Raw genomic sequence first — 15,293 nt, 5'->3', positions numbered from 1 at the left:
CACAGGGAATGCAGATTATTATCATGAGCCAAAATAAAATTACTACAGGCAAAGAATGATTACCTGAGCATCTGAATTAAATTCTCCAAAACTAAATAGCCTGGACCTTAATTCCAGTTCTGCTGCTTTTTCCTCTTCTCTTACACAGTTAGCCTTAAGCATTTCCTTGTGTTCCAAAAGAAACTCTATGTTGGCATTTCTATTGCAAAAGAAGAAAGAGACCCTTGTCTGTAATTTGTGGTTTAGTGAAATAAGCCATCAGTCAGGAGCTTCAGCACTCCCTCCAGATCATGTGTCAACATCCTATGTCTAGCAAGCCAAATACAAGTTTATATTTTAAGACATTGACAAAGTACATGCAACTTTTCAGGTTAAAGTGAGAAAAATAAATGCACAGATGCTTTTTAACTTCCATCAGGAAGCATTTTTCTCACCCCACCCCTACTTCTGTGGTTCCCCCGAGTCCCCCAAATAGAAAGCAGCAGAGCTGAGGTATCGGGAGCCCAAACTGTGTGACCTAGTATGTCACTGTTCTCAAACCTGGCTGATAATCAGAATATCTGAGGAGCCACTGGGTAAAGTACAGACTCCTGACTACTCACTTAGAGATTCTGATATAGATCCCCTTTTCCTGCCCAACCATACCCACCCAATCCCCTCAAATCATATTGTCAGGGTGGGGGCCCCTGAGGACTGGGAGAGAGGAGACAAGGATTAAAAGGATACAGTAGTCTACTGGGTGGTTATGAGATTATGGTTTTAGGTTCTTAACTTATGAACAAGTTAATATGTTCCGAAGTTCAATGTAGTTTGACTTTTAACTATTTAAAAAGATTGCTGTCTTCTGATCCAGAAGACTCTTCCCAAAAAAGGTTCTACACATTTTTAGAATGAGTAGATATAAAGATCTATTCTCTGCAACTTGAAGCTATTTTCCAAAATTGTGATCATATAAAATTTTAGAGTAGAAAGGAATTTTGTGAGTCATCAAATCCAGCCTCGTTCCCAACAGAAATCCTTTTTTATAATAGCCCTGATATATCAATATGTACATTATAAAATATAATATTTAAGTCACACACAAAAAAAACTTTTGCTGAGAGTCACAGCCAAGGAAAATGCATCTATTAGCATTATCCAAAGCATGAATTGATTAGCCAGATGATAGCATAAAACTGTATTGAACAAAAATTAAGGGAGTAGGTGACATTTCAATTCTTTTTAATCTTTTAAATTGTCTTTTATTATTGCTAGCTAGGAAAATATTTTGACAAGTGAAAGTAGGGACTAAAATTAAACTAAAGCCAGTCTATTCTGTGTAAATAGAACTTCTACCTTTTCCACTCTTCAGTGTAAACTATTAATAAAAATCCCATCCTAAATCCAGAGAGACCACAAGGAAGGGCCATACATAAATGAGTTGGACTTTATCTCTGGTTAGAAATCGGTTAATAGAATAAGTCTACTTGTTTTGAATGACTTACATTTTATCCTGTATAAGTTTTTCTCTTTTATTTACATCTTCAAGATTTTCATCTACATCTTGGGAGTATTGTACCAAAGTAAGATTCTGTTCTTCCAGCTCTGTGAGGACCTGAAGTAACTCTTCGGGTTCTTTGAAATAAAGTTCTGGCTCCTAATCAATCAATCATGAAGAATATAATTCGCTTAAAAACATGCTCCCTGTGTACATGTGGAAAAAACAGTGGGGTAAAGGAATACCGTTCTGATTATGAGGGAGACACGGGCAGAGAGTGACAGAGGAGCCTATTTCCACGTGAGAGCTGGCCTTCAGGAAGAGAGCACTTTGGGTGTTGGGGGGAGATGAAGGTTACTAGAGAAGGGGAAAAGGAAGAGGGTGAGGAAAAGAGAAGGAAGAAGGGATGCAGCAGAGGAGGAGGCAAGGGCAGGAGAAAGGGAAAGGCAAGGGGAGAGGAACAGAAGCACGAGAAGGACAGGAGGCCAAGTGGAGGTCGTTTCCTCCCCACATGTTAGTGATTTTCTATGTTCCAAAATTTTAAGTGTAAGTTTATACTACTTTAAGTAAATTTAATTATTAGCAAGATGACTTGGATATTTGCACACCCATGTTCATCCTGTTTACTGTAGCCAAGAGGTGGAAGTAACCTAAATGTCCATAGACGGATGGATGGGTAAAGAAGATGTGGTATATCCATTCAGCCTTAAAAAAGAAGGAAATCCTGTCATTTGCTACAATATGGATAAACCTGGAAGACATGAGGACATGAGACTAAACGAAATAAGCCAGTCGTGAAAAGACAAATACTGCATGATTCCACTTTTACGAGGTATATAAAGTAATCAAACTCTTAGAAATGTAAAGTAGAATGTGGTTGCCCGGGGCTAGAGGGAGTGGGCATAGGGGAGTTGTTCAATTGGTGTATAGTTTCAGTTTTGCAAGGTGAAAAAGTTCTAGAGGTCTGTTACACATCAGTGTGCTTATAGCTAACACTACAGTACCATACACTTAAAAATGGTTAAGATGGTAAATTATGTTTTTTCTACAATTAAAAAAAAAGACTTGGATAAGGTATGTTATACATAATACATGGATGGTGTTTTCAAGTGGTTTTCATTCGTTTTGAGTTTCTGTGGTTGTATTTAGGGTGGGATTAGCTCAAAGTCAGGGTTGTAGCCATACAGGGCTGTTTTGTTGAAGGTCAACTTATCTCACAGTCCAGCTACCCAGTATACCTTTAGCCCCAATAAAATGATAAACAGTCAGAAGGTGGTTATTTTTACAGGAAGATTGTAGATAATGTATATCTCCTAAATTGTTACCTTCTTATAGACCTTTATTTATTTATTTTTAATTTTTTTTTTATCTTTTGGCCACACCGTGTAGCATGCGGGATCTTAGTTCCCTGACCAGGGATGGAACCCATGCCCCCTGCAGTAGAAGCACGGAGTCTTAACCACTGGACCGCCAGGGAAGTCCTGACATTTATTTTTCATTAAATGTCTGATGACAAAGATGAACTGTATATAACTGGTGAACAGTATCAAAATCATATTTTCTTCTGGAAAGTTGTGGAATATTTGGAATAGGACATTTTAATTTCAAAAGAAGAAATGAGCATCTATACTTTTCACCAAACACAATTTTTAAATCAAGAAAGATAATCTGGTTACCAGATCATAGTCCATATCATCATCTAAAAAGAATTCCAAACTGTCTTCTGAACTGGTACTTTCAGCTCGGCTGTAAAAGAAAAAGAAAATGCCTGATTTCTGAGCCACTTTCTGCAACAGATTTGCTTTCATTTCTAAATTGTCTTTGGAACCTAACTGTAACATAGTTCTTTTCAATAGCCTATTTAGCCTTTTAGAGAATTGCTGATTGCAGGAATCCATGGATTCCATGAATATGCAAAAGAAAATCAGATTTAGTCCCAGACAAGGGTGACATATGCAAACAGACCACAAGGAAGGGCCATGCCACATGATACCAATTATTTGAGGTGCATCTATAAAATTTCAAATTTTAAAAAAATTTAAAAAAACCCAATCTACATTGCTACATCTGCTTTGTCCTTTTTAAGGCAGTCTTCTTGAGAAACTAAACATGTGCTCTAGTGCTCAAAACAAAATGTGTGTTCCAAGTAACACAATATTTGTCTTTTAAAGAGTAGATTTTACCTTTTAAAATATCTTCTGATCAGGCTGAGGAAATGTTGGTTGTGGGGGCGGGTGATGAGGTACATCCTTAAAGAATAATTATATGGCTTGCAAGGTGGCTCTGGAAAAATCCTTTAAGAAGGATAAATTGAAAATGATTGGAATATTAAAAGGGGCAGGGACTAAGGAGAGAGTAAGGCGGCTGTTGGTGTGATCGAGGTGAGTAACACTTTCAAGTAGAGGGTAGTGATGATGGGGAAAGTGAGTAAATGGGTGGGGCTTGGGAGAAGAATCTAGAGATGCATGAAAGAAAGAATTCATGGGAACCAAGAATAGAAAGAGCTACTGGGGCCAAAACAGAAGAGACAAAGATGACTCCAAGGCTTGTAGTTTGTGAGCCTGGAGTAATGGAGGTTGCACTAACAGGAAGGAAAACGGTTAAAGGATGGGATAAGAACAAGATTAGGATCTGCTTTGTTCATGTTGAGTTTGAGGGGACAGAATAACCTACCTGGAGCTGCCGTTAGGCAATGGGAAATAAGGTGTAGGAAAACTGAGAAAGGGCCATAGAAGTAAATGAATATTTGGGAAACATCCCCTGAGAGAGCATTTGGTACTACTGTCCATGCCACTCTTCTTGGACTCAGTGATAGCATTTTCTAATCAATCTTCTCCCACCTCTCTGATACTCTTCTACCTTTTGGGGTTCCTTTTCTTTGGGTCTGTGGTTCCTCAGCCTTCTTGCCTCTCCTTCTAACCATTCTTTTGGGCTGATCTCATCCTCTCTCACAGATTCAACCACTGCTAGTATACTGACCCTCACATCTCTCTCTCCTCCTCTTGAGCTCTGGACTTCAATGGCCAGCCTCTAACTGGACACCAATATCCACTTAGGTGTCCCCTGCGGAGCTCAAACAGACACATCCAAAATCACACTCCTTATCCTCCTCCCAGCCCTGCTCCCCTTACTGTGTTCCCAATATCACTGAATGACAACATCATACACCCGGTTGCCACACTAGAAATCTGGGAGTTATCTGTGGCCACTCTCTTTTCCTCACACTTCCCCCAAAGTGTAGGGGAAGCCTGTCAATACCACTTCCCTGATGTGTCCCACAGCCTTTCCTTCTTTGTTCCTGCTGCCACTGTCTGGTTGAGGCAGTCCATTATCTCTCACTTGATGAACTGTGACAACAGGCTCCTAACTGGCCTGTCCATTTAGGAGTTTCATCCCTGTCCATTTTATTCTCTAAAATACCACCATATCCAGTTTTCTAAAATGCAGATCTGATTGGGTCTCTCACACACTTGCTGAAACCTTCAGTGGCTCCCCAGGGCACTTGGAACAAAACAGACTCCTTTGGATGGCACCACTGCTTCCCTGCTCATGATCCAATACCTATTTACCCCTCGAGCCTCGCCCACTTGCACCCCGCGGCCCAGCCATTCTGAACAGAGCCAAATGCCGTCACCCGTGTCCCAGAAGTCCCCTCCCTCTTCCAGAGCGTGTCTTCACTGACCCGTCCTCCTCACCAGGAGCAGCTTAGATGCCAGCTGATCTGGAGGGTGTTCACTGATCCCGCCCTTGCTTTCCCAGTCCCTCACCTCTTGTCTGGGCTGAGAGTCCTTCCTTTGCATGCCTGTGGCACCCTGAGCTTATCCTTCCAATGGCCTTATCACATTATAGTGTAACTGATGAATTCCTTGTCTGTCTCCCTCACTAGATGGTAAGCTCCTGGAGGGCAGAGACTGCCTTTTATTTATTGCTGGCCCTGCGGGGCACTCAATAAATATATGCTGAGTAAATGAAAGGAACTAGGAGAGTGGTGAGCTTTCTGAGAGAATGAAAGTGACGTTTGAGTATTACTGTGTGCATCACCATGAAGAATCCTTATGATATTCTGTATTTGATTGTATCTTGACTCTGTTGATGTCAATATCCTGGTTGTGATATTATATTACAATTTTGTAAGATGTTACTATTGGGGGAAACTGGGTAAACCGTAGTGGGACCTCTCTGTATTTTTTTCTTATAACTGCGTGTGAATCTACAATTATCTCAAAATGAAAATTTAATTAAAAACACAACAAAACAGTGACTCCTAAATGCCACAGAAGTGCAGTCACCCCAGGGCCCCTGGAATTCAGAGCACAGTGTCTGTGTTGGCTTTTGTCATGGATAATACAGTGCTGGCCCAGATCCTTCCTTTGGGGCTGGTGTACCCATCCTAGACATCAATATATTTTCTTAAAAGCTCCCCTGGAGTAGCTAGGGTTGAGAACTACCAGTTTATGAAATAATGAGTATAAATGAGTCAATAATCAAATAAGGGAAGAAACAAAAAATGCTTTATAGTCTCATTGCAGCAATTTTGAATGACATGGTAAAATTGCAAACACACCAGTCAGCAGTGGATTCAAATAACTGGGAAGTGAATTCTGAGAGGCAAAGACCCAGGATGCAGGGTGCAGGCAGTTTCTGCAAATAGCAGTTGTAGGCCCTCATCAAAGGGTGCAGGGAGGCCTATGAGAACTTGGTCACCTCAGGAGCACATGGAACCACTACCTCCGGCATCTGTTACGGTGGGTGTGGATACATGGTACATATGTTAAAGAAAGGCTAAAATAAATATTTGCTTCAAAAAAAAATTCACAGTTTCCAAGAGAGTTAATCAGTATGTACTGTACTTTGATAAGGATGATTTCTTTTGCTCTAGGGTGGGAGTGGTCGTCTTGTGCAGTTTTGCTGTTCAAAATGTCCAGGCGAAGTCCATGTCACTGGTGATGGTGGAAGTGAAAAAAGTAACATAATTAGAAGTGAGTCCTTGTTATTTGGTACAAGATATTCATTTTTTCTGCACCGATATGCCCATTACTTTTTAAAAATTATTATTAGAATAATAATCGTATAGGAAATAGAGCTCTTTTATTCTACTACTTTTGGTTCCAAGCATAAAATCAAAGGTACTGTTTGGGGTGGGGGGGTGCATTTTGTCAAAAACATGGCAAAACTATTAAAGGTCACAAATCAGGGACATAAATGGTGAAATATAAACCATGGTTCTATTTTTACCTAATCATACATATTTCTAATCACAGATTTTAAAAGATCAATATATAAAATAAAAATGATGGACTTCAATTATTACACCTTGTGGAGAGACCTACCATAGGCCCATACACGTGGCCCATGCACTCATTCCCCTGACACCAGTGTCTGGGCCTGACCCTGGTCTGAAACTGAGAAGTGGGCAAAACTGGTCTTGGGTCTCTGCATCCACTGACCCCCAGGTCCCCCCCACAGCCAGGCCACGCTTCCTCATGCCTGTGCTCTCGTGACTTTCAATCACCCTTTCTGCTATTCTGTCTTGAAACCACAGCAGATCCCACTCTCCCACCCTCTACCTGGGAAGTTCCTACTTATTCTTCAAAATCCAGCTCAAACATCACCTCCTCTTAAAGACTCTTCTGGGACTTCCCTGGTGGCACAGTGGTTAAGAATCCACCTGCCAATGCAGGGAACAAAGGTTCGATCCCTGGTCCGGGAAGATCCCACACTCCATGGAACAACTAAGCCCATGTGCCACAACTACTGAGCCCATGCACCACAACTACTGAGCCCTCACGCCACAACTACTGAAGGCCACATGCCTAGAGCCTGAGCTCCGCAACAAGAGAAGCCTCCGCTCACTGCAACTAAAGAAAGCCTGCGTGCAGCAATGAAGACCCAACACAGCCAAAAATAAATAAATAAATAAATTTATGTATATATATAGAAAAAGACTGTTCTAAATGCCTCAGGCATAGATCACATTATTTGCTTTTGCTCCCAGACCCGTCACCATCACCGCTGTATCGTTTGCCCTATTGTATTGTATAGTGTAGGTCCAGGGTGCAGAACTATGTCCTATTGGTCTTTGTGTACTCAGAGTCTTAAAAAGAACCCAATACATTGTATGCCTCCAATATATACATGGTGAGTGGGGGAAGAAAATAAAATGGATGAAGAACCAGTGGATTCTACCACCGCCATAAATTACCATCTTAAGCTTTTAAACTGATACTGGAACACATATTACTAAAACGTCTTGTTAAGGGATGTTATTTAAACTGAGTGACCTCTATATTCAAGATTTTAAAGAGAAGAAGACATTGACCCTACCACCCACTTCCTCCACCCCCCTCCCCTACACTCTACTCCAGATCCTCTAACAGGCAAAGTAATAGGTCTTAAATAATTTGGGTCCTAATTGGCCTCACAGTCTGAAGGAACTCACTTTCTCAATCTGCTGGCCAAGTGCATTTATATCAGGGTTGTTTCTGGGCAGGCAGATTGCACTGTTGAGCTTTACCTGCACCACTAAATACCTCCAGTGGTTGACCGCAGGATGAAGGAGAAAAGGAGTCACCAGAAGTCAGCCTGCATGGGGCGGGGCAGGGTGGGGGTTTACAAACTCAAATGACTACAGGGCAGGGCAGGCTGAGGCTGAAGGCATTCTTGGAGTTGATTATGGGCATGGTAGAGCTTCCTCGGTTTTCCCAGTTACTTCCCTGAGTTACTGGCCAATGGCAGTCACCTGGTTGCCATTGACCTGGTTTGCTGGGCCCTGGGAATGGGTCCATCAATACCAGAAGGCAGGCCTGAACCAGAGGAATGAGGAGGTCCAGCCAGGAAGGACCTCAGGGGATGTGCTAGTCAGCCAGGGACAACTCGTGCCAGATCCTTTGCCCCTGACTTCTCTGCCAGTTCTGTACATTCGCCCACCTCTCTGAGTTTTGTAATAATGTCAAGAGAGAGAGAGACAGAACTCCTAGCTCCCCAGGATTAAGGGTGATGTGGACACTACCCTCTGTTTTCCAGGTTAGTTTATAAGTCCTGGGTCTCCACTTTGAGACGGGCACCTTTTCTGGCTTTGTTTTTGTGAGTCAAGTGCCAAAGCTCCAGTGTTACCTTGGCTACCCCTTCCCAGAGAAGAGTCTTCTGAAAATGATATCCTCCTGGACTCCTCCATGTTACCCTCTCTTCTCCTTGTACTTAATTCTAGAACAGAAAATAAACAAGGTTGGTGGGGGGGAACACTTCTGAGAATGACAGCTTTGTTTCAGGGTGAAGGTAGAGTTATTGTGGAAACTTCCAGGGACAGAAATTTAAGATGGGGACATGGTAACCAGCAAATGTATTATGCAGACGGCCAGGGCTGGTCTCTGGAGCAGGCAGGATGGATGAGAACTGACCTGGGGGGCCTGAAGAGGTCTCTCTTTCCCATATCAGTCTGTCAGAACCGCTAAAATCCGAATGTTAGCCATTCACTCCTCTGGACTGAGACTCACTGCTTTCTGAGTATCCTCTAGTTAGATGACAAGTCTAGAAGCACTGAATCTTAAGTTGTCAAATGCAAACACTTCTCAATTTTCCTTTCATGGGTTTTCTCTCTTGTCAAACATCATGTATTGAGTTTAACCCAGTGTCATCACTGTGCTTGATACTTTATACACATGATCTGATTTAATCACACTCAGCATAGTGAGGGACACAAGAGAACTGAGCAGGGCAGCCACCCCTGGTGTGCTGATAAATGTTTAACAACCGGCTCTCTGGGAAAAAGATTCTCCCTGATTTGTAATTTGCAGATTTCAGAGTGTGAAAGCTCTCACACCTAAGGCTCAGGATCAGCTCTCAGCTGAAGAATGCAGATCATCAGAACCCTCTTTCTGTGTGGCTCTCTCCCCTCCAGTACTCTGCTCTTGGAACTCCAGCCACCATGTCCTCCCTACCCCCAGCTCTGCCTTTTCAATCCATGGGGACTGCTGAGTACCCCATCCCCATGCTGTGTCCTGGAAATGCTCTCCAGGCAGTACACTGAGGCCAGCACAGGACTCATTTCATTTGTTTCCCCTCCCTCAGGGATTACTTTGCTTTGCTCCTTGATGTCTGATGTCTTAAAACTGTTGTTCCATACATTTTTCAGGCAAGAGGGTAAGTCTGGTCCTTGTTACCCCAAAGTTGCTAGAAGAATAAGTCTTCTTCAATTTGCGACCCTAGGTTCATCACTTACGAAATCTTACATGTAATAGGATCTATTCTTGGTCCATTGAGCTGGCTTCCTAATGCCAGTACCAACAGTTTTAATTTCTGAGACTCTGTGATAATATATAACATTTTAAAGGATAAGTAACAACACCCCCATTACATTCTTTTTTTAAAAATTCATTTTCTTATTTATTTTATTTTTGGCTGCGTTGGGTCTTCGTTGCTGCGCACGGGCTTTCTCTAGTTGGCGGCGAGCGAAAGTTACTCTTTGTTGCGGTGCGCGGGCTTCTCATCGCAGTGGCTTCTCTTGTTGCAGAGCAGGGGCTCTAGGCACGTGGGCTCAATAGTTGTGGCGCATGGGCTTAGCTGCTCTGCGGCATGTGGGATCTTCCCGGACCAGGGCTCGAACCTGTGTCCCTTGCATTGGCAGGCGGGGTCTTAACCACTGCGCCACCAGGGAAGCCCCCCATTACATTCTTGCTTCAAAAGTATTTGTTTCTCTTTCTAGATGAACCTCAGAATCATTATGCAAAGTTCTACCTAACCCAACACCCAACTCCCTGACCAATTTTTTGGTAACATTTTTATTATAATTCCATAAAACTTATAATTAATTTCAGAAAAATTGGCAGCTTTACAAAATCAACCTTCCTATTTAAAAACATGACACATTTCTCATTTGTCAAATCTCCTGGTCACACAATTAAGGTTATTATTGCTTTCTTGGATTTAATTCCCTTGTATATTTTCTAATTAATAAAGTTAATCTATTTAGCTTGACATATTAGGTTAATAAAGTATAATTGACTCTGTGTCCACTTACTCTATAGAATGCTTTAATAAGTCAACTTGTTTCCCAGGTTTTTGATTGGGGAGAGGTTTGTAGGTATGCTATCATACTATCTACAAATAAAGTATTTTCTATTTCTCCATGTATATATTTTTATTGCTTCATATCTGAAATTAACCTGAGTTTCCCAATTAATAATTTATAATATCAGAGATAGTGGGATAGTGGGATTGTTCAGGTTCTGCTTAAAATAAAAATTCTGACTATTTAATAAAAAACAAACATAGAGGCAGAATATTTTAGAATTAGGGATATTTACTTAATTGAATTTAAGAATATGGGACTTACTTGTCATTATACTTGGAAGCATGACATTCACATTTTCTTTATTCTTTGACACCCTCTTCATTGCTTGCTGGATTTGCCATTGTTTTGGAGACAATTTCAGCAGAAAAAATCTGTAATTCATGTACTCTTTAAGGAGGAATTCTGTTTTTGCTATTTCACTACTCAAAAGAAATAAAGATATGATTAGATGTACCTGTGTGAAAGCATGTTCATTTTTTTAAAAAGATTTTACAAAAGTCATTTTCTTGGTCATGTATTTGAATAACAATTTGCTTAACAAATATTGTAAATATGGCCATAAAAATATGGGCTTCAGTAAGATGTGAGACAAGAGGCAAGAAACCTGTAGGACGGCATCCCTCGTGGCGCAGTGGTTAAGAAGCCCTGGTCCGGGAAGATCCCACATGCCGCGAAGCAACTAAGCCCGTGCGCCCCAACTACTGAGCCTGCGCTCTAGAGCCTGCAAGCCACAACTGGTGAGCCCATGTGCCACGACCACTGAAGCCCACGTGCCTAGAGCCCATGCTCCACAACAAGAGAAGCCACTGCAATGAGAAGCCTGCATACCGCAACGAAGAGTAGCCCCCACTCACCGCAACTAGAGAAAGCCCCTAAGAAGCAACGAAGACCCAATGCAGCCATAAATAAATAAATAAATTTATATATACATAAAAAAGAAACCTGTAGGAATGTTATTTGAATAAAACATGCCCAAGGATATGCACACATAGAATAGATTGATGATCGTTTTACTGGGCAAGGGCACACTGCCCAGTGTGCATAGATGCCAATACTATGGCACCGGCTTTTGAGAAAAGAAAGAGCTTTATTGAGAGGTTGAGTGGCAAGACGACAGGAGGCAAGGCTCTCAAATCTGTCTCCTTGCCTGTCAACCTCTCAATAAAGCTCTTTCTTTTCTCAAAAGCCGGTGCCATAGTATTGGTTTCTATGCGCGTCAGACAGCGAGCCCTTGCCTGGAAAAATTTTGGCGACCACAAAGGGACATAGGTTTTCTGAGTGCCTGCCAGAGGCACTGTGGCCCTTAGTGGAGTGTGTGCCTTGCCACCAATCCAGAGTGGCCACCTAGACCGAATCTGTCTAGAGGGTCACCTGTCAGGTTCCTGCTTCCCCAGCCTGGCACTCCAGCTTCTTTGGTGCTACTTTCACTTTTGAGAAAAGAAGCAACTCTTGGATCAGAGGTCTTTTGGGTGAGTAAGCTCATTAAAATGCACCTGTGCCTGTCTAATAACCTTGTTGGGATTATAGTTTAGAGCTCCAACCTGGGGAGATTTTTGTTGGGTTAGATTCCCTAACCTTGGGTTAGAGTCCCAAGGCTAAGATCATGGGTTAGAGTCCCACAGTAAGGGAGACAATATAAAAGGTTCTAGCCACTGAGGTACTCAAAGGATGGGGTTAGAGTCCCAAACCCTGGGTTAGAGTCCCAGGCCTTTGGTTTCATTGTTTATCTGTGTTTGTCTTTGTCTAACTGTTTTATTTGTTAGGATTGGCTGATAGCGGTTGGCTCTTGTATGACTGTAGCAAAACTTTATTAAACCAGATATGAATGAGGACCCTCTGACTCAGGAGACCAAAGACATTGCTCCCTGACTAGAAACCTTGCCTTATGGAGGTGTAGGCTTTTTTTTCCTCACTTGTCCCTAATATGATTGCCTGAAGGTATTGATACATGGGTATATTCTTAATGGAACCAGCCCTGATTACCTTGTTGGGGTGAGAGGGTAAAGGAGAAATGAGGGCGTGTAAAGCAGGAAAATCCTCCATCCCAGAGGAACATACCCTGTTCTTGGGTTAAAGGAATTCTATATAATTGGACACATTTTGGTTTTCCCTTACTGAGAATTTTAACCCTATTTTGCATGAGCCAAACTAACAGGGAGTTAGCATTGAACTGCTTTTAGGTCTTTCTATATATAAAAGGAAAGTTTGCTTGGAGGAACAAACATTGGTGGTGGTGCTTAAGGCCATGGGCTACATACATGGAGGCCTTGGGCTGAATGCATTCCACCTAGAAATAGCCCAGACGTCTAGATTAGCTCCTCTATGATCTCTGCTGGGGAGGAAAAATATTTTGGTCGTCTACCAGGAAGATTAAACACCAACATGCTCAGAAAGGAAGTGAGGACTTGGGTATTTCAGCCTGTATCTTCCTGAATTCCTCTCTCAAATTCAGCTCCGATGGAGTCTAAGACAGCCTCCTCACTTCACTTTCTTCAAGGTGGTACAGTCACCTCTTTCATCCTCCTCCTCCTCAGGTAAGTTTTCTGAGCTGGCGAGGGAGACAGTCTGGACTCTCACAGGCCCCTCTGCAATAGGCAAGCCTGCCCTTAGCACACAGGGGAAAATTATTAGGAGCCTCTGGCCAAATTGACTACAGTCTTGGAGCTGCTGGGCAGCTTCCTCAGCAGCTGGTAGCATGCGTGACTTTCAAGCCACAGTTCTTGGCAATCACCTCTACTGGAAAGTTTCCAGTGTTCCCTAAGGGAACTCTCACATCCACGCTGGCCATCTTTGATTCCTCATTGGATTCTCGGAGGAATTCATACAGCCAAGTTGTGAATAGTCACTACTGCATTTGCTTGCTTCTTTCCAGAAACCAAACTAGGAGATGGAATTGGTTCCCAAATTGTACAGCTCTTGCTTTCTCCCTCACACCTCTTGAGGCTGTCTGCTGTTCTGGGTGGGGTGGGGACGAGGGGAGTGAGGGAAGGCCATTTTCTAGAGGTTTGCAATCCGTAGACTGTTCTCGGCTCTTGGGTTTGAAACCTGGGGTACTGGTTAACTGTTGACTTATGAGTTGCTTGTTTGCACACTCTCTCCAAACGTCCATTCTCAGGGGGGCCAGCTAACCCCTCAGAATCAGCACTAAGGTGGAGTCATTGAGGGGGCAAGCCCCGAGTGTGCCCAGGTGCTTCCTACAAAGGAACAAAGTGTGCCCTGAGCTCCAGATTGGCAAATCCTGGTGCTTTCCTTCATCTCCCATGAACTCAAGGGTTTTCCAGGTGCAGCCAGCATTGCACCCCACGGACGTCGAGTCTCTGATAAGACTGACGTCAGGCCCAATCCATGGAGGCTGGGAAGCGGCGGCAGGAGTTTGCTAACGGCAGTTGTTCCAGGCTCTTCCATGTTTTTGCTGGCCAAGAAGTAAGGTACTTGGAGCACAACGATGGAGGCAGCCCGGTCAGCCAACAACAGAGTTCCTGCTTCACGAAGGGGCTTTTTTTTCCTCCAGAGGATGGACTTCCACATGGAGAAATCTTGGCTATCCTACCATCAGCTCTGCCTTGCACTGTGAATATCAACTTTCCTCAGATCAAGAGGAAGCAGGTACAAGTCATTTGACTGTTTTTTCTAACTTATTTTGCAATGTTTTCAGCAGCGTAACCAAATTAGGTCTTTATATCAGAATAAGAATTTGCAGAATAGATGTAACATCATGGTTCAGAGGCAAGACCCTCAGAAAAAGCCTGTCTTGCCTGCAGTCAGAGCCTAATGATGATCTCGACTTACTCCATTTGGCTCCGCCTTGGGCGCCCTGTGGCCCTCCCGCCATATGAAGGGGGAAGTCCTGTGTGGCGTGCCAAGACTTCTACCAGCAATCCTCCTACAGCCACAACCAGCCCTACCCTCGAACCCTCCTTACCAGACAGTCTGAAGGGATCGACTCCCCTCCCCGTACATGCCAGCGTATTCAATTCAGTCCACGTGGTCCTCTGCCTCAGGCAGGGCAATATCCCTTAAGACAAGTTCCTGCCGATCTAGATGACCAAGGTCAACCCAGGGGGTTGGTGTCTGTGCACTCCTCCTTTTTCTACCTCTGATCTATATAACTGGAAAAAAACATATTTAAAGCCCAGCTTTCTGTACACGCCTGATACCCCTGTTTCCTTGTTGGGGCAAGATCTACTAACAAAATTAAATGATTTTCTCACCAGACACTAAAGTACTCCCAGACCAAACCTGCGCCCTCTGAGCTGCACTATTACAACTGGGAGACTCGTCCTTGAGGAAATTCCACAAAAGGTAAGAGCGGATGTTTGGGCTGCAGGAAGGCCAGGAAGAGTCAAGATGCCTGACTCAATAGTAGTAAAACTCCATCCAGGCACCAAGGCTCCAAATTTAAAGCAATACACTTTAAACAGGCATTCAAAGAAAGATATAAACCCTCTGATAACCACCTTTCTTAAATGCCAATTAATCGGACCTCGTCAATCCCCATATAACCCTCCAATCCTGCTGGTACAAAAACCCGGGGCCAGAGATTATCATTTTGTACAGAATTTGAAATCCATTAACCAAACTGTAGGGGACATACATCCTGTGATGCCAAATCCTTATACTTTGCTTCTAGTAAAACTAAGGAAGCTTCAGACCAAAATGCAACCCTCACTTTAAACTTTCTGGCAGACTGGGGACAAAGTCTCCAGGGGAAAAGCGCAAATTTCTCAACCAACTGTAAAATACCCT

The 15,293-nt window shown here is 42.9% G+C and overlaps 1 protein-coding gene across 1 annotated transcript in view; it reads right to left on the bottom strand.

The window, feature by feature from the left end:
• Nucleotides 1-15,293, bottom strand: part of CCDC38 (coiled-coil domain containing 38) — a 47,671-nt gene that overhangs the window by 10,061 nt on the left and 22,317 nt on the right. Inside the window, exons 6-11 of the mRNA XM_060114237.1 lie at nucleotides 10,809-10,966; nucleotides 8,591-8,680; nucleotides 6,328-6,385; nucleotides 3,154-3,223; nucleotides 1,485-1,636; nucleotides 64-199 (exon numbers count right to left, since the gene is read on the bottom strand). Of these exons, the coding sequence (XP_059970220.1) occupies nucleotides 64-199; nucleotides 1,485-1,636; nucleotides 3,154-3,223; nucleotides 6,328-6,385; nucleotides 8,591-8,680; nucleotides 10,809-10,966 (664 nt within the window). The remainder of the gene's footprint in view (nucleotides 1-63; nucleotides 200-1,484; nucleotides 1,637-3,153; nucleotides 3,224-6,327; nucleotides 6,386-8,590; nucleotides 8,681-10,808; nucleotides 10,967-15,293) is intronic.

Source organism: Mesoplodon densirostris, chromosome 11 (assembly GCF_025265405.1).
Source record: "Mesoplodon densirostris isolate mMesDen1 chromosome 11, mMesDen1 primary haplotype, whole genome shotgun sequence".
NCBI lineage: Eukaryota > Metazoa > Chordata > Mammalia > Artiodactyla > Ziphiidae > Mesoplodon > Mesoplodon densirostris.
This window is presented reverse-complemented; position numbering and strand designations above follow the sequence as displayed.